The sequence below is a fragment of the Asparagus officinalis genome, chromosome 7 (assembly GCF_001876935.1).
Source record: "Asparagus officinalis chromosome 7, Aspof.V1, whole genome shotgun sequence".
NCBI lineage: Eukaryota > Viridiplantae > Streptophyta > Magnoliopsida > Asparagales > Asparagaceae > Asparagus > Asparagus officinalis.
In genome coordinates, this window is record NC_033800.1 from 66,843,015 (window position 1) to 66,865,020 (window position 22,006).

At 41.0% G+C, this 22,006-nt stretch overlaps 1 protein-coding gene across 1 annotated transcript in view; it reads right to left on the reverse strand.

The window, feature by feature from the left end:
• LOC109847276 (nuclear factor 7, brain-like) overlaps nucleotides 6,348-22,006 on the reverse strand; it is a 75,529-nt gene continuing 59,870 nt past the window's right edge. The window contains exons 2-4 of the mRNA XM_020416515.1: nucleotides 14,078-14,196; nucleotides 9,789-9,916; nucleotides 6,348-6,810 (exon numbers count right to left, since the gene is read on the reverse strand). Of these exons, the coding sequence (XP_020272104.1) occupies nucleotides 6,550-6,810; nucleotides 9,789-9,916; nucleotides 14,078-14,196 (508 nt within the window). The 3' untranslated portion in view covers nucleotides 6,348-6,549. The remainder of the gene's footprint in view (nucleotides 6,811-9,788; nucleotides 9,917-14,077; nucleotides 14,197-22,006) is intronic.

Sequence of the window (22,006 nt, forward strand, 5' to 3'; positions counted from 1 at the left end):
TCAACTCACAGGTATAGGTAAATCACTAACATTGTAAATTGGTGTCAGATAGTCGAGGCGAACTCTCGAACGTGTGAAAAGTATACAACAAAACCAACAGTACCCAAAACTGTGCGGCGGTCGACCGCAGAGGTCACTCCGGTCGACCGCACACAAAGCACAAATCCACTGAGCTCAAAACTGAGCGGCGGTCGACCGCGGAGGTCACTCCGGTCGACCGCGAAAAGAGCAGAAACAATTCTGCTCAGCAAAACACCCAGCGGTCGACCGCCTCGTCCTCTGTGGTCGACCGCGAAGCAGACAGAAGCCCAGTTAGGGTTTCTGTCAGCTTCGAACCACATACAAACTTGATGATTTCTACACTATTATAAATCTAACATTTCTAATATGTCATATAATAGAAAACAACGAACTGAAATATTTAAATCTCGTCACCAAAGTCCCAAACACATGAACATGTATGATTTGAAAGTTTTAAATCAATAAAACAGAATTTACTCTTATTAAATTATTTCAGATCTAAATCTCAGGAAAACAAATTTGTGGGTGAGCTTTTAAAATCTGAAATACTTGATTTATGCATCATATACCATAATGATCTAGCATTTATACAAAAATACGATTTTAGGCCCAATAACACTGGATAAAAACTCAAATTTAAGCATGAAAACAAAAGGGGTGAAGTTGGGCGAGATGTTACTCGCCTCTGATGGGAACAAGGGTCCTGGATCTGTAGGAGAACAATCCCCTTCGCTGAACACCGATGGATCTCGCGAAACCCCACCGAAAATCCTTCGAAACGACCCAAAAATGCCAAAATCCGAGCTAGGGTTTTGAGAGGAGAGAGAGAAGGGGGCTGAGGCTATTAGGGTTCAATAGAGGGTTCTGAGAGCTTCAAAACGAGTATATATAAGTAGGATAACAAAAACGAGTATATATAAGTAGGGTAACAACCGGGTTTGGTATAAACAAAACCAACCCGAAACAGACTGAAACTGGCGTCTGTACGCTGAGCGGTCGACCGCAGCGACCACGGCGGTCGACTGCTCAGAGTTCTGGGCCATGCTCAGACTGGGGTTCGGTAAAAAGATTGTAACTTTCTCATACGATCTCAGAATGAGTTGATTTAAAATTCGTTCGAAAGCTATTGAAGAGACCTACAACTTTGGTCTTATACACTTTTCCAGATTCTAACTGAATCAGTATGTAAAACATAGAAATTATCAACTGGTCAAAATTCTCAGATTATCACTATTTGCCTTTGTGCATGTTTTGTGTATCTACACTCATATATTCACAAATATACATTGAATTAATCTCAAATCAATTCCTATCATACTCAAACATCAAAATACATTATTTTTACCATATAACATATTTATAATTATTTATCATACTATATTCAAATTTTCGGGGTTTTACAAAACCCAACTCCAAAAGATCAAGTCTTGAACTTGAAGATGAAAGGAACCCTAGCTTGAGAGGGGGAGATTTTCGGCCAAAAAATGAGGGTATAAAATCCGAATTTTTTTTAGGGTTGAGGGGTTTTTAAAAGAGAGAGTTCTAATGGGTTTAGGATCCTTGAAGAAGAGGAGTAATGAGGTTTTGAATAAGAGGAGGAAGAGGAAGTATGAAAGAAAAGGGATTCTTTTTAAAAATTGAGAAAGAGGGGGGGAAAATACACAACACAAGAGACAAAAGAAAAGGGGGGAGAGACACTATGGTGTCTCGGCCTTTGGGCCGAGACACCCAAGGGTGTCTTGGCCCAGTTCGAACCCCCAGATATTTTTAAAGTGCGATTTTCGCCCGTTTTCATCGGTTAGTGGATATTTTGATGAAAATCAACGCCAGTCAACGCGTTGCGATGAAAAAGTCAACACCGGGCGATTTGAAACCCTAGGTCAATGCCGATCAATGCGTAACCCTAGGTCAACGCCAGTTAACGCGTTGCGATGAAAAAGTCAACACCGGGCGATTCGAAACCCTAGGTCAACGCTGGTCAACGCGTAACCCTAGGTCAACGCTAGTCAACACGTTGTGACCAAAAGTCAATGTCGGGTGATCCGAAACCCTAGGTCAACGCCGGTCAATGCGTAACCCTAGGTCAACGCTAATCAACGCGTTGCGACCAAAAGTCAATGCCGGGGATCCGAAACCCTAGGTCAATACCGGTTAACACGTAACCCTAGGTCAACGCCAGTCAACGCGTTGCGACCAAAAGTCAATGCCGGGTGATCCGAAACCCTAGGTCAACGCCGGCTAATGCGTAATCCTAGGTCAACGCCAGTCAACGCGTTGCGATAAAAAAGTCGACGTACGACGATCTGAACCCTAAGGTCAACGCCGATCAACGCGTAACCCTAGGTCAACACCAGTCAACGCGTTACGATGAAAAAGTCGACGTACGACGATCTAAATCCTAAGGCCAACGCCGGTCAACGCGTAACCCTAGGTCAACGCCAGTCAACGCGTTGCGATCAAAAGTCAACGTCGTGTGATCCAAAACCCTAGGTCAACGTCGGTCAACGCGTAATCCTAGGTTAACGCCAGTCAACGCGTTGCGATGAAAAAGTCAATGTACGACGATCTAAACCCTAAGGTCAACGCCGGTCAATGCGTAACCTTAGGTCAACGCATTGCGACCAAAAGTTAACGTCGGGTGATCCGAAATCCTAGGTCAACGCTGGTCAATGCGTAACCCTAGGTCAACGCCAATCAACGCTTTGCGATGAAAAAGTCAACGTCAGGCGATCCAAAATCCTAGATCAACGCCGGTCAACGCGTTGTGACAAAAGTCAACTTACAGCGATCTGAAACCCTAAGTCAGCACGATACAACGGAGGTAGTCAGTTCTAAGTCAACTCAATGACACGAACCAAACTCAACTCATCAATTTTAGATTCGAGACTCCGACGACGGCCATAAGTCAACTCAATGACACGAACCAAACTCAACTCATCAATTTTAGATTCGAGACTCCGACGACGGCCAAACGATAAACACAGCGCCGAAAGAACTTCAGCTATTCGTCAAAGCATCGAATAGATTGAAAATCAGAGGAGTCAAGAATTGAAGCTAACTACAGGTCCTCTACGCCGACCGAAGGCTGGACCAATCACATCCAAAGTATTCCAGCCTCTTCTATAAAAAAAACGAGTCCAGAACGCTTTGGAGGGGGTATCTGTAGGCGTTGAAAATTGCCTATAGGTCTCCACGAGCAGCTCAAAGCTAAGAGAAGACGATGAACTTTACTATCTAAGTTACAGAAGCTTGATTGACGTCGAAGAACGCTTAAAGTGAATCGACGAACTACGTGAAGTAACGGAGTTTCAGAATAACGAAGACACGAACTGATCGGGAGCCCCGCATCGCTTACAAAAGGCGAAACGCCGCTCGTATCCCAGCTTAATCCACAATGATCTAATCATTGGAGCTTATAGAACTCCTCGTCGGCTTTCCAACGTACTTTGAATCACTCAAATCCGAGTTCGGATGAAGAAGTTACGGCGAAAACGAATAAGTGTGCAAAACGAAGCGTCTCAGCCTGAGTTGAGACACCCCGAGGTGTCTCGGCCCAACCGAGACACCCCAAGGTGTCTCGGCCAAGGCCGAGACACCCAAGGGTGTCTCCAGCCCTAAAAACAGGCCGTTATGCGGTTTTAACCGCCCGGAGTTCCTGGAGCCTATAGATACAGCCACAGGACTTTATTTTTTGAGATCTGAAATTTTGGAGAATTGGCAAAGCCCTACCGTATTGAAGATTGATCGAGTTCTTCAACACAGAAGAGAAAGGTTCTTCAGATCTACATCACCCGTGTCCGTTCCTTAGGATTATCCCGTTGCGGTAATCTTAAGAAGAGCAATTATCTCGCCGTTGTCGAGATAAGCGCTTCTGCTTCTAGATTCCTTCGCGAATCGACAGAGTATTGGATCTGATCTGATTGTCAGGTAGTCCACGGATATCGACATCCCCGTCACCGGCCAAAAACCCACACAAGCAAGAGACGACGAACGGATCTTGCGTTATTTTCGAGAGAGTTGTAACCCTTTATTTCTTTCTTTTGTTGAGTATTTGAATTCTTTGTAAACAATAAAAATTATAATGAATTCAGCAATGAAGGCAACTTTTAGCGAAAACAGATATCTGCATTGATATGTTAGTTCACAATAATACTCATAGTGACACACATAATGAATAAATTGTTATCATCGAAATTATATCTTGGGGACATGATATCCAACGTTCTCTCCCTTTTTGATGATGATAAACAATTTATGCATATGTAAGTATATTCTAAAAGAATTAAACATTTATAAACAAATATACTTACTCCCCCTGCATAAAAGCATATTAGAATCTACAATTTTTATAAATAACATAACATTTATACCATTCTCCCTCTTTGTCATTAACAAAAAGAAATAAACATCTATTCTAAACATGTCATAATTTCTTCTTCATGAGCTAACACTTCAAAAAGATCTTCCAGATTGTGAACATAGTCTATCACTTCACCCATCCATATGGGTAGGCAAAGACTTGCCATAATTACAAAATTTTGACAATTTCCACTTCACAATTTGTTTAAAATATGTATAACTCATGAACAAAATATATAGGAAATATTTCTAACAAAATAAGCATGATTATGATATCATAACATTCATCAAGCATGAAAACACAGTAGCAACATAAAACATAATATCAACATTACATAATTCTTAAACAAAAACAAACAACTAACACAAAGTTTTTGACAGAATTAAACATACAAACACACTAAGTACTTAATTATTTTTGATATAACAAACTAAAACTAGTGCAAAGCTACATGATGCGTGCAAAGTCTCCTAAGAAGATGGGCATGGTGGGGATTGATTTCCTTGAAAGAACGCATTGAGCTTCATGTCCAAAGTATCAAACTTCATGTTCTTTGTATCAAGCTTCAAGCCCAAAATATCAAACTTGTTGGTTAACGCTTCTTGATTCTTCAGCACAAGTACATTTTGATCATACAAAGCTTTTTGTCCAGTTTCCAAATCAAGTATTCGAGCGGACAAAGTGTTGTATTGTGCGTCTGAGAAGCAAGAAGGTTCATTTATTGGTGGTGGAAAGTGACTAGTAGAGAGTCCAGCTTCATGAGTGGCTTGTGGTATATCTTGGGGATTTTATTCTGGTTGAGAGCGAGGCTCATCTTGGTGAATTTCAAAGTTGCTTAATTTCATTCGAGTTAAGGCATTGGAATCAAAGAGGTCGATGGAGCGAATCATAGAATTTTCAGTTTCGAGTTCAACATGAAAAGCCTCAAAAATTCTAGTTAGAAAGACTCCAAATGGAAGAGATCCCTTAGGTAGAACTAAAGATTTTTATAATAAACCTCAGCCCAATTTACTTAAATATAGATGGAGATTGCGCATTGGTGGTACATTGTTTTAAGTGCATACTACCATGGTTTCACAAAAACTGAAAATTTTGTGACGGTTCCCCCACTATATTTTGTGGCGGTCTGTTATTAGTAGAACCTCAAAGTGCATCAAAATCATGGAGCAACACGTAAAAAAAAGGGGGGGGGGGGACTGTCTAGAGGATATATATTTGAATAATAGAACCAACATAGATAGTTATCAAATGCATATATATCGTAGCAAGTGCCAAAAAAAAGGAACATAATCCAAAAGAACAATTTTTCAAAACAGTCCTATTTTGTTTTTTAATTTTTAAAATCGATCATTTTTTTATTTACCAAAACCGACCCGTTTTTTACCACGTCAGCCTAATCACTTTCCTAAACAATCGGGATTGCCAACCCCGACTATTTAGGAGGGTGTTAATCCCCAATTAGAAGCCTTAAACTCTAAAAAATTATATCCTAAATAGTCGGGGTTGGCAACCCCGACTGTTTAGGAAAATGATTAGTCTGACGTGACAAAAAAAGGGTCGGTTTTAATAAATAAATAAAAAAGGTCGATTTTAAAAATAAAAAAAAAAGAAATGGGGCTGTTTAGCAGAGGAGACAGGGCCATCGAACTCCAGTTGGAGAAGTTTGCGTGGACTGCTGTTGTTGCTGTTCTTGCCTTGAAACTTGAAAGCAGACTTCGTTCGTAAACTTGTCAATTTACCCTGTTTTGTTTTTATCTTTGGACCTTGTTTTTCCTTTACTACTTCTAGTCTCTCAAGCATATAACAGAGATCAATAAAACCAAGATGTTAAGCGCAACAGCAGAGTTTATATCTGCTAATGCACATGAATGCGGTAACCCTTTGCCGTTGTACAAAACAAGGCAGATAAACACAATGCAAATAAGAATGCAATCAGTATCTGCGGTAAACTTTGCATATACATTATTCGAAATTTGATAAAATGGGTTTCCCGAGTACTTCAATTTCTCCCATTAAAAAAAAGGTGCGTTAGTTTCTATATTAGGAATACAACAGAACATATTGCTCATACTTACTGTCTATGCACTTCAAATGAGAACCGGTTTCAGATCAAACAAACTACAGCACAACATCAGCTTCCATGATCCGATAATTGATTTCATGTTGCCTCAGTCTAGCGATGGAAGGAAAACTCGGTGAATGTTGTTTTTCCCTGTAAGTTTTCTTCGGCAAGTTGGGCATAATTTCTTCTGCTTCTTGATGGCAGTCTTGATGCAAACTTCACAGAAAATATGACCACAGAGTGTGGTGAAAGGAGAAACAATTTCGCACATACAAATAGGGCAGCTGAAAGTAGGCTCCTTTTGTTTCTCACTGCAAGAACTAGGCTCCTCTGTTGAGATCTTTTCAGGCTCGTTGGGTTTCCTTTGCTGTTATTTATACAATATTCATCAGATAAAAAAACGATTAAAATTACGCACATTTACATTATCGATGTAACAAATGGAGAACTTGTTAGCATGTGTGAATTCCGAGTAGGATCAATTTATAGCTGATATCGTCTAGAAAGATGGAGATGTTTATAATATACTTTTCTAATATAATTAAAAAAAATGTCAATGCTATGCGATAGCTCCATATAATTTCTTCTAAAAGAAGGGTTAACTGCCGCTCTAATTGACTCAAACCAAGTGAGAATGAAGCTATCATCTTGCCACAATAAACTCCATATAATTCCACGTGCAAGTGATTAACACTTGTGAGGCCCTCTTTAACTCTCATCCTTGCTGTTCTTCAATCATGATTTACACGCAAAGGGTGTTTCACATGCAAGAGATGAAGAATGTCTCGTGCACACAACCTTTATATGATAGGACTAAACCAAGGTTGCAAATCGTAAATTAGAGACAAGACAAAAGGACCGCAATAATTGTAGAAAACATTCTGCGTAACATTTCAACATTTCAAGTAGCAGAGAACACACCAGCCTCTCTTAGATGTGGGTTCTTCAGCAAGAGGTCATAAAGCAATAATGATCTACGCTAATAATATACATAAACACAAACATAATTGGCAATCATAACAACTATCTTCCAGCAAATTTTGAGGTCCTTCAACAGATTAAGGGATATATAAAATTGAGGGGGCGGGTTTTTCTTTCCTTCTGTTTTTATGTGCTATGCATGTACTTTTTGGCAGGGGTGTTTGGGAGAAGCAAAAAAACATAGTTAGAAAACAAAAGGGTGAATGTTCATGGGTTAAGGGATATATATAATTGGCATCATAATAACCATCTTCCAGCAAATTTTGAGGTCCTTCAACAGGTTAAGGGATATATAAATTGAGGGGGCGAGTTTTTCTTTCCTTCTGTTTTTATGTGCTATGCATGTACTTTTTGGCAGGGGTGTTTGGGAGAAGCAAAAAAACATAGTTTGAAAACAAAAGGGTGAATGTTCATGGGTTAATCTCCATGATACAACATGCAGTCAAATGTATTGATATTACTTATCTATCTGTTAACATCTACCTACTCTTTTAGGCTCGTTGGAGTAGGATGAATTTCTAGTGACTACATTCGGATTAAGAATTCATAGGACTTCTCAAAGCATTAATTATAAGAAAACAAAACTAGATTAAGAAAATGTTATATACTTCGAAAATTTCTTAATGACCCCAGAGGAATCCTTCATTTGGTTGCATCCAGCAGACATCAAATATCTTTGGGAAGGTTTTCCCCCCAGAATGAGAAAACAAAACAGGATATGTAGCCAGAATAAGAAAATATTATATACTTTCTGTCATCTAGTATGAGGCTCATGAAAGTAATACTGACTCACTGATTTCAATTAACTTACATACTTTTACCATAATGTCTCTATGATGGCAGAGAAACAAAATGTAATATGTAACCGTTGTCATTTTAGCCTGTCCTTGGGTTTTAAGACACAAGTAAGTTGCCGGAGGACAGGAGAAACATTCCTACCAATCTACCATCGTTTTGAGTGGGCTCGAATGGGGAAAAGTTGAAAGGCTCTAGTTATTTTCTTCCGCATACTTTTCACATATGTTTGTATTAAGTTGCTTGAGGACAGGAGAAACATTCCTACCATTGTTTTGGGTGGCTCAAATGGGGCAAAGTTGAAAGGCTCTAGTTTTTTTTCTTCCGCATACTTTTCACATAAGTCTAATACCCATTCATTGGAAATCTAAATGCTTTATCTGCAGTTTCTGTAGTTATGGATAATCAGGGTTTGACAGGAGATAATTTTACATTTTTAAATATGTAAGTTCAGGTATTAGTGCATTTTAAGCAAGATCATTCTAACTTGAGTTTTAGTCATAAAGATATGAATTTCAAACTGAAAAATAGAGTTGACATCAGAAGAATGGGGTGATTACCGAATTAAATGTGAACAAATTAGGGAAACTGTTAAAATAATTGAGTAGCATGTGACTATTCTTTCAGGATATTGGAACTCGACACCTGCACCCTTACTGGGAAAAAAAAAACAAAAGATCAGAAAAAAAAGATTAAAAAAATAAGAAAATCTTTTTGCCTGTCAACAACTGTGATATATTGCTTTAAAAAGGCAGAATAATGGTTGCATGTAAGACAGGTTTAGAACATAGTTGCAAACTTTGTTCAAGAATTTGCTTCGTTAAAATAATCATTTGACGCAAAAGGAAAATGGACAGAAAAGCTCTATTTTGTTCACAATGTATTTAAGCCTATTTCTAATAGGTTATAAATTTTGTACATTTTCCAGAAGAAAATATTTTAGTATATTTTTCAGCAAGTTGTTAATATTATTTTAATTCTGATAATCTTTTACATGTTAATTGTAATCTAACCCTGGATCTTAGTTGGTAAACTCACAAACCATAAACAACATTAAATAAGTTAGAATAAACACGAAACACATTTACTATCTAGCAAAGTTAAAGATTACTCCCGTTTGAATATGTATGTATACAACAAGTTAAATAATTGGCATACATATAGTATTTTACAACATCACCATGTAAGAATTGAATTACTTTAAACATGAGACACACACACACACACAGAGAACAGATAATTATAAACACTTTGTTTTCTCTTGGTTGTGTTATTGACTCATTATTGTTGTTGGAATCAGCCATGTGATGCTTCTAAGAAGATGGATTAACATTTACAAACAATAAAATTGGTCCGACTAAACAAATGAAAGGATAGAAGTAAATAATGAAAGAAGATACATGCCAGATATATCTCATTAAAAGAAACAACTGAGAAAAATACACAAACTGTATAACTAAAATTTTAAACTTTCAAATATTAAAAAGTTGGAAAAATCCAGGTAAAGCTAATACTAAATTTACAAGTATAACAACAAAAGGTAAATTGAGACGGTACAATGTAAAGTACCTTGGCACTGGGCTCATCTTCCAAAATCGAATTACTATCACAATCAACAACAGATCTGTTTGCTGGAGTATGTGGCCACTGGGTAGGTGGCTTAGGATAGGACAAAGTCACTAGCTCATACTGAATCCCTTCAAAATTAAACCAGAAATTAGACGGGTCCACTATCTGATAAAATTCACTAACTGGGCACACATGTTATCGATTATAGTAACACTTCATGACTAATAAATTAAAAAAGGAAATAGAATCAGACGCTTAATGTAGAAGTATGTTTACAACTTTACACTTTAAAAATAAATGTCATCCCTGAATGGCAGGATAACTTCCATATAAATGTTTTACTTGGAACTCCACCCTAAAAAAAAAACAGATAATTGAAGTACCTCTATACTTTATCACATGGTACAAGCTAGTATAATCACTTGCTACACTCCTACTCACTATATGCAGGTAGATAGAGGGAGGGAGGGAGGGAGGGAGGGAGGAACGAAGGGTAACCACCTGATACCTATTTTTCCACATATCTATAGACAGCACACATACAGAAAGAGGGAAGTGTGTGTAGGTATATAAACACACCCACAGTGCAATTTTCAGGGGAAAAAAGTGGGGAAAACATTGTATAAACAAAGCAATCGTTGCAAGAATATGCACTAAAAGATGATATGATACATCATAGCTTCAGTTGGATAGTAACAAAGTTACGGTGAAAGTGATAACAGTGCAAAAGGATCCTAAAACTCAAGTGAAGTTCACACTACTTAGAAGTGGGACAAGCATGCTGTTATTATTAACATGCCCACTTACTGATATTTGATAACACAGAAGATATCTGAATTTGCACTATAGAGGATATATGGCTTTGACATTCATTATAGAGTACCTGCAGTTGAGAGACTTCTTTTCCATCTACCAGAGCAGCAATCAATCATACATAATGACAATTTACAGGAGATAATAAATAACATTGAGTCAAGACAGACAAGGTTCATGGGATGGATGGAAGCAAATAAGATATATTTCGAGCAAGAAATTTGAGTTATGTTAAATTCCCTTCACATTTTGTGTGGAAATCTGATGAAACTAAATGGAAGCCACAAGCGAAAGGCAATATAGGGAGAATTGTTTATTGGCATCCTTCATCCGGTAAAAGATTCTATCCGCGTTTACTTCTAAACATTGTGAAGGGACCAACATCATTGCTAAAATCAGAACAAATGTCGGTAGTGTGCATGATATTTTTAGAAAACAATGTTGAGCTTTGAGATTATTGGACAATGATAATGACTGGCAATACATTATGAATGAAGCATCATTTACAGCATCAGGCAGACGAATGAGACAGATTTTTCTTTTCTATTAACTTTTTGTGAAGTTATCAATCCGAATAAGTTGTTTGAAGATAACTTCATTTCTCTTTCAGAAGGTATTCTTGAGGGCCAAACAAAAATCATGAGAATGCCTAATTCGTCTATGAGTGATGAACGATTGAAAACTCAATACTCTACCTAAAGTTGAGTATTTACTACTCCAAAATGAAAAATCATTAAAAGGTTTTCAAGGGATGCCCTTACCAAATCACAACATTTTAAAACAATATAGAGACAAAATTATTGCTGATGAGTTGAACTTTGACAGAGAAGAGCTTAAAAGAGAACATGATAAATTATTTGAAGGGCTTAATTAATCAACAACAGAGAGTAGTATATGATGCAATAATTAAATCTGTCCAGCGAAAAGGAGGAATTTTTTTCACTATATGGACATGGGGGAATAGATAAAACATATGTATGGAAATTAATAATTTCGCACCTCAGCTCAGAAGGTAAAATAATGTTGGCTGTAGCATCTTCCAGTATAGCTATTATTTTGCTACCAAGCGGAAGAACTGCACATTCTAGGTTTCAAATAAAACAACTCAAAGAAACTTCCACATGTGGCAAGGATCACCAGAAGCTAAACTAATGAAAGAAACGAGTCTCATTATATGGGATAAGGCACCAATGGTACGCAAATACATTTGAACCGGTAGATAGAACTTGGCAAGATATATTAGGAAATGAAAATGAAATTTTGAATTTGGTGGACTAAAGTGATTCTTAGTGGAGATTTTAGGCAAATACTTTCACTGATGCCAAGAGGGATAAAACATGACATAATACTACATGCTTCTATTAGCCAACCATATCTATGGAATAAATGTAAAGTTTTTACAGAATATGCATCTAAAGGAGTTTGATAATGATGACAACTAAATAAGTCTATCAGATTTCAGTAAGTGGGTACTTGATATAGGAAATGGTGCATTATCTACAGTTATTTCTCAGATTCACGAAAATGACTCGGCGATAGAAATTCAAGATGAGTTCATTGATGATTCAAATGGTGATCCTATTGAAGATATTATTATATCAACATATCCAAACTTTCACGCCCCACTCACGGGTAATAACCTGGTAGAGAGAATATTCATAGAACAAGATATATAAAGTGTTCCACAATAGCCTGTAACTTGTTTTGTTATATATCTGCAACTATACATAACACAAATATACATAAAAGTACAGATCTCATCACAACAAAATGTCAAAGCGGAAACGAGAAAGAATTATCAATTGTCCAAATTTCCAAATCCACTAGATAGATAAGCTTCAATCTCCAAAAATAAATACAAGCATTGGCTCAAACACGAGCATCAAATACTAGATAAATGTACTTAGAGAGAGAGATCATCTAATATCTACTGAATATAAACAAATAATCTATATTGGCACTACTGCATGGCACAACTACTTCCTCGTAACCTGCTTATTCAGATAGGCTTAGTCTGTTGCGGTCAGACTCAACCTGAAGAAGGGGGTTCAAAAAAGAGTTAGACGTAATGTCTAAGAGAGAGAAATGTGGGGAACTTCAAGAATCAACACTTAGCCGCACAATAATAATTATATCCTTATCAGCTAGACAATAATAAAATAAGAATCAAAAGAATGATCATCCATCCCATACGGATATAGCATATAGTGTTGGGCACACAACATACATCAAAATATAAACAACATATTAAAGAAATTAATTGTGTTCATATTTGGATATGGAATGATTCGAGTTTGTCCGCTTAAAGTGGTTACACATGTACTCACACTAATCAAATAGGCACTCATATCGAAGTTCGTTGGCCAACCAACCAACATTAAATCGTGATTCATCTCATTACTTATCCCGCATCCCCGTTGTTATGTAATTTCTACATGTAATGTTATGCACTAAATCCAAATCATAAGGTAACCACACACAATTTAGTTAGTACTAACCAGAACGATCTAGAACAGGGATCAGTTGTCTAGTTAACTCATGTATTAAGACTAACTAAATCAAGGTACACTTCTCTACGCCAGTCTACATGTACAAAGATTATGATGTATGTTCCAACATGTCAACTCTAGCACCATTTATTTCATAACGATATTTATTTTTCCGTTCGTTCGCCTTATAGGAATTTTATACTCATTTATGCATGTGCTAAGTTATTTAAGTGATCAAAACACTCCATATATTGTGTAGGTATCTCATAAGACTACTACATCATCAAATAATCACAACTCTCTTATACACTGTTTAAAAACAGGTATATAGTTTCAACCTATGATGCACGGATACGGATACGGGACACGGATACGGACACAAACACGGATACGGGATACGGTAAAATCTAAAAAAATAGGATACGGTGATACGACAAGGTTTTTTTAAAAAATTATTATATATAGAAAAATTTATAAAATTCAACTAACAATCTAAAATATGAATCTATCACAAAATAACAAGTTTGTAAAGAAAAAGTACCTCAAGATGAAGTGGAAGCTGAGAGATTGAGAGAGAGGATTAGGGTTAAGGTTTTTTCTTATTTTCTTTCGTTTGAGTCAGTTAGAGGATCGAATTGAACAGGAAATTTGAGAAATAGGGATGAATTTTTTAATCAAACGGTTCGGGTTGGATTTTAACAACCAAACCCGCAACCCGAATGAATCGGCCTTTGGCGAATCCGAGCCGTGTCCGAGCCTAATTTAACCATTGACCTGTGTCGGACATGGATTGACCGTGTCCGACACGTGTCGTGCACGTGTCGTAACGAATCCGTGTCCGATTCGAGTCGGACACGGATTCGTGGCCTCCGGGGGCGAATCCGTGCTTCAGAGGTTTCAACAGACGAAACTATGCATTAAAAAAGAGTTAACACCAATTCAAAACAAATCAAACGGATGAACAATAAGATGGCAGAAGTTGTTCACCCGGACATCTGCCCAAACATCTAAACGTCTCTGACAACAATCCACAGAAACTGGGTTTTCGTCGAACTAAAAACAGGTGGCTAAAATTTCGTCCAAGCGACTGATTCTTGTTCAGATGGCTGATAGCGCAAGACCACTGTAGGCATTGAAAATTGCCTATAGGTCTCCACGAACGGTTCAGTGTCAAAGAGCGACGATGAACGTCACTATCCGAGCCACAGGAGTCCAATTGACGTCGACGAACGACTGAAGTGAATCGACGAGCTACGTGAGCTTATAGGATTTCGGAACAACCAAGACCCGGACCAATCGGGAACCCGGCGGTGTTCACAAAAAAGGACAACGCCCTTCGTGCCTCGACCACTCTACAGATAATCCAACCACCAGAGCGGATCGAACTCTTCGTCAAGCATCCAACGCACCCGGAATCACCCAAATCCGAGTTCGGACGAAGAATTTACGGGGAAAACAATCAAACACCTCAACGGAGTCTCGGGAGGTCGAAACACCCCGGAGGTGTCTAGGAAAAGCCTAGACACCCCAGGGGTGTCTCGGCCATGGCCGAGACACCAGGGGGTGTCTACGCCCCTAGAGGTCCCCTAGCACCTATAAATACCCCCCTTACCTCTTTGTTTTGAGGGAGGATTTTTGGAGAGCCTTATAAGCTTTACACTTCTGAGATCCCACGCGGATCGACGAGGTTCAGAGTTTCTAAAATCCCCCGCGGATAGACGAAACTCTGCCCGATTTTCTCGGACCAGATCTGAGTGTCCCGGTGGTCCACGGATATCAACATCCCCGTCACAGGCAAAAGACCCACGCAAGCAAGAGATGACAAACAGATCTTGCGTTTGTTTGAAAGGAGTTGTATTTCTTTTGTTTTCATTGTGTACGAGTCTTATAAAAAGGCTATCTTTTTGTTTCATTGTAACGATTGAAGTTGTAATGAATGCAGCAATGAATACAACAACTTTTTCCGCAAACAAGCTGGCGACCACAGTGGGAGCCAACGGCATCGCTACCGACGCCGTCGTGACGCAACCGGCATTCAAGATCCGGGTGAATGAAGAGATCGAATGCGAGTTTGATCGGCAAAAGTTCGAAAAAGGCCTCTCTTCCTCCTCCTCCAGATCCGCCTCTCCGAACAGGCGCACGAAGGTAACCTCTTCCATAAATGTTTGCAGGACATTCAGCTCGAAGATCCAAGACCCCGTTGCCGCCGCTGTACTTGCACCACGTGACGTCCCCGCGTCGTCCAACGTGGTCGAGATCGCAGATCAGGACTTCTCCTCTGCACTTGCACCACGCGACGCCCCCGCGTCGTCCAACGTGGTCGAGACCGCAGATCCGGACTTCGCCTCCGCCGAGGAGATAGCTACTGAAAACGCTCCAGCATTATCAAAGAGAGCACGCCAAAGACGGCGTCAACGCCTTGCTCGTCAGCTGGCCAAGGCTTTGGAGCCGATGGATGGGATCCGCTACAATGAAGATCTCAAGTCCAGACAGCGCCAAGAGCAACAACGGTGAACAACCAGCCCCTCCTCCAAAGCAGAAACGAACAAATGGGTTCGTGTTAAAAGAACCCGTTCTACTCTCGAGGAGCGAATCCAGAAGCGTCGCGCCTTGCGTGCGCATGCCCGAGCCCTGGTGCAAAAAGCACGAGGAATGCAAAAGGAAGAGACAGTTAAGAGATCGCCGAAATCCAAACGAGTTTGGGTGCCAAAGGCCAAATCAACGCCTAAGGTAAAAGCAGGCGACGTTGCTCTCCGGCCTTCGTCAACTTCAGATCCCGAACCTCCGATGAATCCCCACCGCAGCGGAGATTTCCTCGAGTTTAGGAATCCTCTGAAGGATCGTATCGGCGCTCTACCCGAGAATCGAGGAAAAGCGCTTGATAAGGAAAACTGGAGATCATTAAAGGAGCTTCGAGCCAACATCCAGACTGGGGGTCGTACACGACCTCCTAACAAATTGATTGCAACAACCCGCTTGGCGGTGTGTGCAAAAGATCAAGAGCCCGTTAAGGTTTCACCCTCACAAAGGTGTGATTCCAAACGTGCGACTCTTGCAGAGGCCAACAAGGCAATGTTTACTCAGAAGAAAACACGTCGGACAGACGAACGCGTTATACCTGAGAACCCATGTGAGCAGCCGATAGGTTACTCCGACCGCAACGTCGGTGAGTTGTACTATCAGGCTAGGGATGCGAATGAATCTCGAAAGAGAAACATCTGGGAAGCGGATTCTCACTGTCCGTGTACCAAATTTATCAGGGCAGTATTATCAACATGTAGCTGCCCCAAGACCGCTCCGCAGAGGGGCTCGATATTCGAGAGAATTTCAGAGGATCGATTGCTCGAGAGGATGAACCCCTAGAAGTTACCATCAACATGGTCAACAAGGGAAAATCTCCAATCATTTCAAGTGGTTCCAACCCTAATTTCTCTTTAGAAAGCAGGGTCAATTCGGGAATAGCTCAGCTTCAGCTAGAAGCCATCGGATATAACAATGACCATGGGGTCCAAGAAGGAGTCCATTCCGATGATGAGTTCTCAGATTCTTATTCCGCGCTCGCCTCCGACGACACAACGTCTAGCATAGGGCAAGCTCGAGAAGTGTTCGTGATCAATACCGAGCAGATAGCCAAAATCATTGAAGAGGCCCTGACTAAGCAGAAGGAAATCTTCAAGTTCGAAATGGAAATGGCTATACAAGAGATGAGACAAATGCACGACCAACAAATCCGAGCTTTGTCAAATCAGCTAGTGGAATCCAGCCGTCGCGCCCAGAACGCCGCAGTTAGCAGCAATCCGGAGGTGGTTGAAATCGTCATGGCCGACGCACCGCCCAAGAATACTGGGGGTGGCCCCACTAAAAATAACAACACTGGGGGTGGACCCACCAGTAATGACAACACTGGGGGTGGCCGTATGATTCCTCTCGAAACTTATCCAAAACAGGATATGGGTGAGGCCGAAAAGATAAAGGAGCTCGAAAGAAAAATCGAAGCCCTGATGTCTGTTCGGGAGGTGAAGAGGACCGGCATTCCGTGTCCTTACCCGAGAAAGTGGGATTCGATCCCGTATCCGAATGCCGGGGTAACCACATTGTTCCTCTTGAAAATCATCCAAAACATGATACAGACGAGGATGAGAAGATGAAGAACCTCGAGAGAAAAATTAAGGATCTAATGTCTGCTTGAGAGGTAAAGAAGACCGGCATTCTGTGTCCTTACCCGAAAGAGTGGGACTCGATCCCGTATCCAGCGAAGTTCAACCTGATCAACTTCACGCCGTTCGACGGGAAGGGCTCGCCCACTCAGCATCTAATCTACTTCAAGTCCCACTTGGGCACGATCTCCGGCAATGAAGCCTTGATGGTTCGGTCATTCGTCGGCACCCTTCGCGGGCCTGCCTTCGATTGGTATCGGCGTCTTAAATTTGGAAGCATCAACAGCTGGGAGGACCTGGAGAGCATGTTCCTCGCTCATTTCTTCGATGATGACACCGAAGTGTCGGTCAGGACACTCTTCGATGAGAAACAAAAAGACGGAGAGTCGGTGGATACCTTCATCAAACGCTTCCGCAATCAGGCAATGAACTGCAAGGATCCCGTCACGGAGGAATTCATCTTGCAGACTTGTCATAACAATTTGTCCATTAACATTTTGGACGTTATGGGAGTAGAGCCGCTCAATACCTGGAGAGAGTTGAATGTACGCGGAGAACAGGCCGAACGCTTCCTCAGAAGGAGGAAAGCCGAGAGGAGCCAACCGATGGTTAGCCCTCTGAATTCGAGTCTCGTACCTCATGATGAAGGGGACGCACCTGCAACAGTTATTGACGATAATCAAACGCCACAACAGCTCCGATAAGTATAAGAGTATAAACTGCTTCTCACTCCAAAGAGTATACGAGTATAAACTGTTTCTCATTCCTCCTACCGGTATATGAGGTTAAACTGCTCCCTGATACTCCAACAGGTATATGAGTCTAAACTATTTCCCACCATTGACGGGAAGTTCCTGGAGGATATTACGCTAATATTCTTAAGGATAACCCGGTCGGACAACCAAGTCAAACCCAGTTCCAAGAGAGAAACTGGGGGTGGATTATCCAATGCATCGGGAAGTTCCCGAAAGAATACCACAGGGGTATTCTTAGGGATAACCCGGTCTTTGTGGAATTGACGAAGGAGAAATCTACATTCGAACCCTGAAGGTCAGAATGTCTCTTCTTATTCTCTAACTCTTATGAGTTATTTTTGTGAGAAGAGATCCAATCTTCTGGTAGGTTAATCTTTCCTCACCAAACCATCCGCTGATCAAATCAAACGACAGTGGATCCACCAACATTTCCATTTGCCCGTCATTGGCATTTTGCAGACTTAACGTGCTAGGTCCTGAACGCCTAGCATTCAAAGTCTCCCTGTGAGTGATAATACGAGTTGGCATTCTCTTTGCTACCTGTATTCCACTTTCTGTGTTTTCTGGTCAAACCTGTAAAAGTTAGGGCCAAAGCCAAAATCCCCTCTCGATTCCTCCAATGAACGAGAGGTTCACTTTCAAATCGAGTGATCAAACCTTCCTACAGTTAGGGTCGTCTCAAACTCCTGCTTGGTCAAACCTTTATACAGTTAGGACCACAGTCAAAATCCCCTCTCGATTCCCCCAATGAACGAGAGGTCCACTTTCAAATCGAGTAATCAAACCTTCCGACAGTTAAGGTTATCCGATTTTTTCCGATTCTCGGAGTGGAGATCCCACTCTTAGTTTCGTCCTTCCGGATTCTGGGGGTGGAGATCCCACCTCGAGTTTCCTTTCCAGCTGTAGATAGAATATAAAATTCTTCCTCTTCAGCGCCGGGAGATAGAATATAAAATTCTTCCTCTCCCGTTTCCTTTCCGATGCTCGGAGTGGAGAACCCACTCCCAGTTCATCATTCCGGATTCTGGGGGTGGGGGATCCCACCTCAAGTTCCCTTTCCAGCTGTAGATAGAATATAAAATTCTTCCTCTTCAGCACCGGGAGATAGAATATAAAATTCTTCCTCTCCCGTTTCTCAATCTGTCTTTGCTTTTAGAAAAGACACGATTGTCAAATCCGGGCACTCGATGCACGGGGAATTTTATCCCGAAGCCTGAGTAGGGATAAGTCAACGCCTAACACGCGTAACTTCCAATCCGGGCACTCGATGCACGGGGAATTTTATCCCGAAGCCTAAGTAGGGATAAATCAACGCCTAACACGCGTTGCCGGGTAGTCTATTCCCGTGAGAAAGACGAAGCCTATGTATTCAACATCATAGCACAAAGTCTAGGAGAATTCACTCTCTTAGCACAACGTTACGTGCGGGACGGATTGAGACAATCCGCATGCTAGCCCGACTCAAACGGTAGTCGGTAAAAGGCTAATCAAATCCGTTGAAGGCTGGGGATTAGCCAAAAATCCTAAAGTCAACGCCTAACACGCGTTGCCGGGTAGTCTATTCCCGTGAGAAAGACGAAGTCTACGTATTCAACATCGTAGCACTAAGAGCGTTAACTCTCTTAGCACAACGTCACATGCGGAACGGACTTAAACAATCCGCATGCTAGCCCGACTCAAACGGTAGTCGGTAAAGGCTCATCAAACCCGTTGATGGCTGAGAATTTGCCAAAAATTCTACAAATGCGAGTCATTGACGCACCAGCTCCACTAGTTGGTCTCATGACTTGAGCATCCAACAAGTTCAGGATAAAATTCACACATGCAGATGAATCAGCTTTAACAGTTGGTCTTGCAGCCCCGACACCTGGGACCGCTTTGCTCCAATACTTTAAAAGCTTAAACTGTGTATACTCCAGCAAACGTACGAGTATAAACTGTGTTAATGGCGATCCGTAAAAGCTACGTGAGCGGATAGGATTTCGGAACAACGAAGACCGGACCAATCAGGAACCCGACACTGTTCACAAAAAGGACAATGCCCTTCGTGCCTCGACCACTCTACAGATAATCCAACCACCAGAGCGGATCGAACTCTTCGTCAAGCATCCAACGCACCCGGAATCACCGAAATCCGAGTTCGGACGAAGAATTTACGGGGAAAACAATCAAACACCTCAACGAAGTCTCGGGAGGTCGAAACACCCCGGGGGTGTAACACCTCAACGGAGTCTCGGGAGGTCGAAACACCCCGGGGGTGTCTAGGAAAAGCCTAGACACCCCAGGGGTGTCTCGGCCTGGCCGAGGGCCGAGACACCAGGGGGTGTCTACGCCCCTAGAGGTCCCCTAGCACCTATAAATACCCCCCTTACCTCTTTGTTTTGAGGGAGGATTTTTGGAGAGCCTTGGCGAAGCCCTGCTGCAGTGAAGAGTGGTCGTGCGCTTCAACAAGGAGAGGAGAGGTCTTCATCAGATTCTTCATCATCCGTCCGATCCTTAGTATTAGCCCTTGGCGTTAATACTAAGAAGAGCTCATATCTCGCTTTAGCCGAGATAGACGCTTTAAAGCTTCTAGATCTCACGCGGATCGACGAAGCTCTGTCCGATTCTTTCGGAGCAGATCTGATTGCCCGGTGATCCACGGATATCAACGTCCCCGTCACAGGTCAAAGACCCACGCAAGCAAGAGATGATAAACGGATCTTGCGTTTGTTTGAAAAGAGTTGTATTTTTTTTGTTTTCATTGTGTACGAGTCTTATAAAAAGGCTATCTTTTTGTTTCATTATAACGATTGAAGTTGTAATGAATGCGGCAATGAATACAACTTTTTCCGCAAACAACCACGTGACTGATTCTCGTCCATAGGGCTGCCGCTGCTTAACCAAGAGGTTGAATCATCGCTATTCCTGCATGATTGATATGCTACAATGTCGTTTCATCGTCGTTCCCTCCAGTCTCTTCGTAACTCCTTGAATGTTTCATAGGGACTAACCTAACAAAATCTATTAATAGCTCACCCAACCTAAAGGGGATAATGTTATTATGATGACAAACTGACAATTAACATATTTTAAACTATTGCACCGACTGTTCAGAAAGACCATACAAACAATCAAATCACAGTATCTCTACAAACATTTTCTTTACCCAGCAAATCTAGGATCCATGATGTTAAGAGTTCGGTGTTAGGGCTTGTATGCACTAAGTGTGAATGGACAAAGTGGTGAATTGGTTTGGTGTAACGACAGGGTCCTTCTGACAATTTTCAACACCCGGATTGCAATCGATGACATGTACGCATGCACATGTTGGATCCTGTGTAAAAGCTGGCAGCTAATTTTGAGCTGCCAGTATGCAAGACTTGATCTTTCACCTGCTCAAATGTGAATAGTAGGATGGACCTACCGACCTGCTAGTAGCGTATAAATTCAAGTGAGGAAACATCAAATAAACACCATTCATGGGGGTAAAAATGTAATGAAGGTGGTTTACTAGATGTATTGAAGACTATATCAGCATCAGGCAGACTTGACCTTTCACCTGCTCAAATGTGACGAGTAGGATGGACCCACCTGTGACGCCCCTAGGTTCACACAAGGCTGCAGTCCGAGGTGAAACCAGAAATGTTAAACCTGCCATGCACTACACCGTGCAATAACATGTTTCACCATCACAATTACTATCTCTCTAGTGGAATCAACAACAGGTGTAGGTACAAAGCAAGTAAAAGATTTTATAATAAATACATGATGAAATGATAGATTTCGGATTAAGACATCTCATCAACCAAATAAGCTGGAATACAAAGTCAATGTCTGAAATGAATAATAACAGTCTGGAGATCTCAACATGTCTCAAAATACAAAACATCTGATACATGAAATAAGACACACAGCCTTTACAACTCTAGAATATAAATCTCTCAAGTCTAAAAATGTCTCGAGTGGAGTACAAAAATGAAATACATCTAATAAGAGGATAAGCGGGCACTAATAAAGAAAAA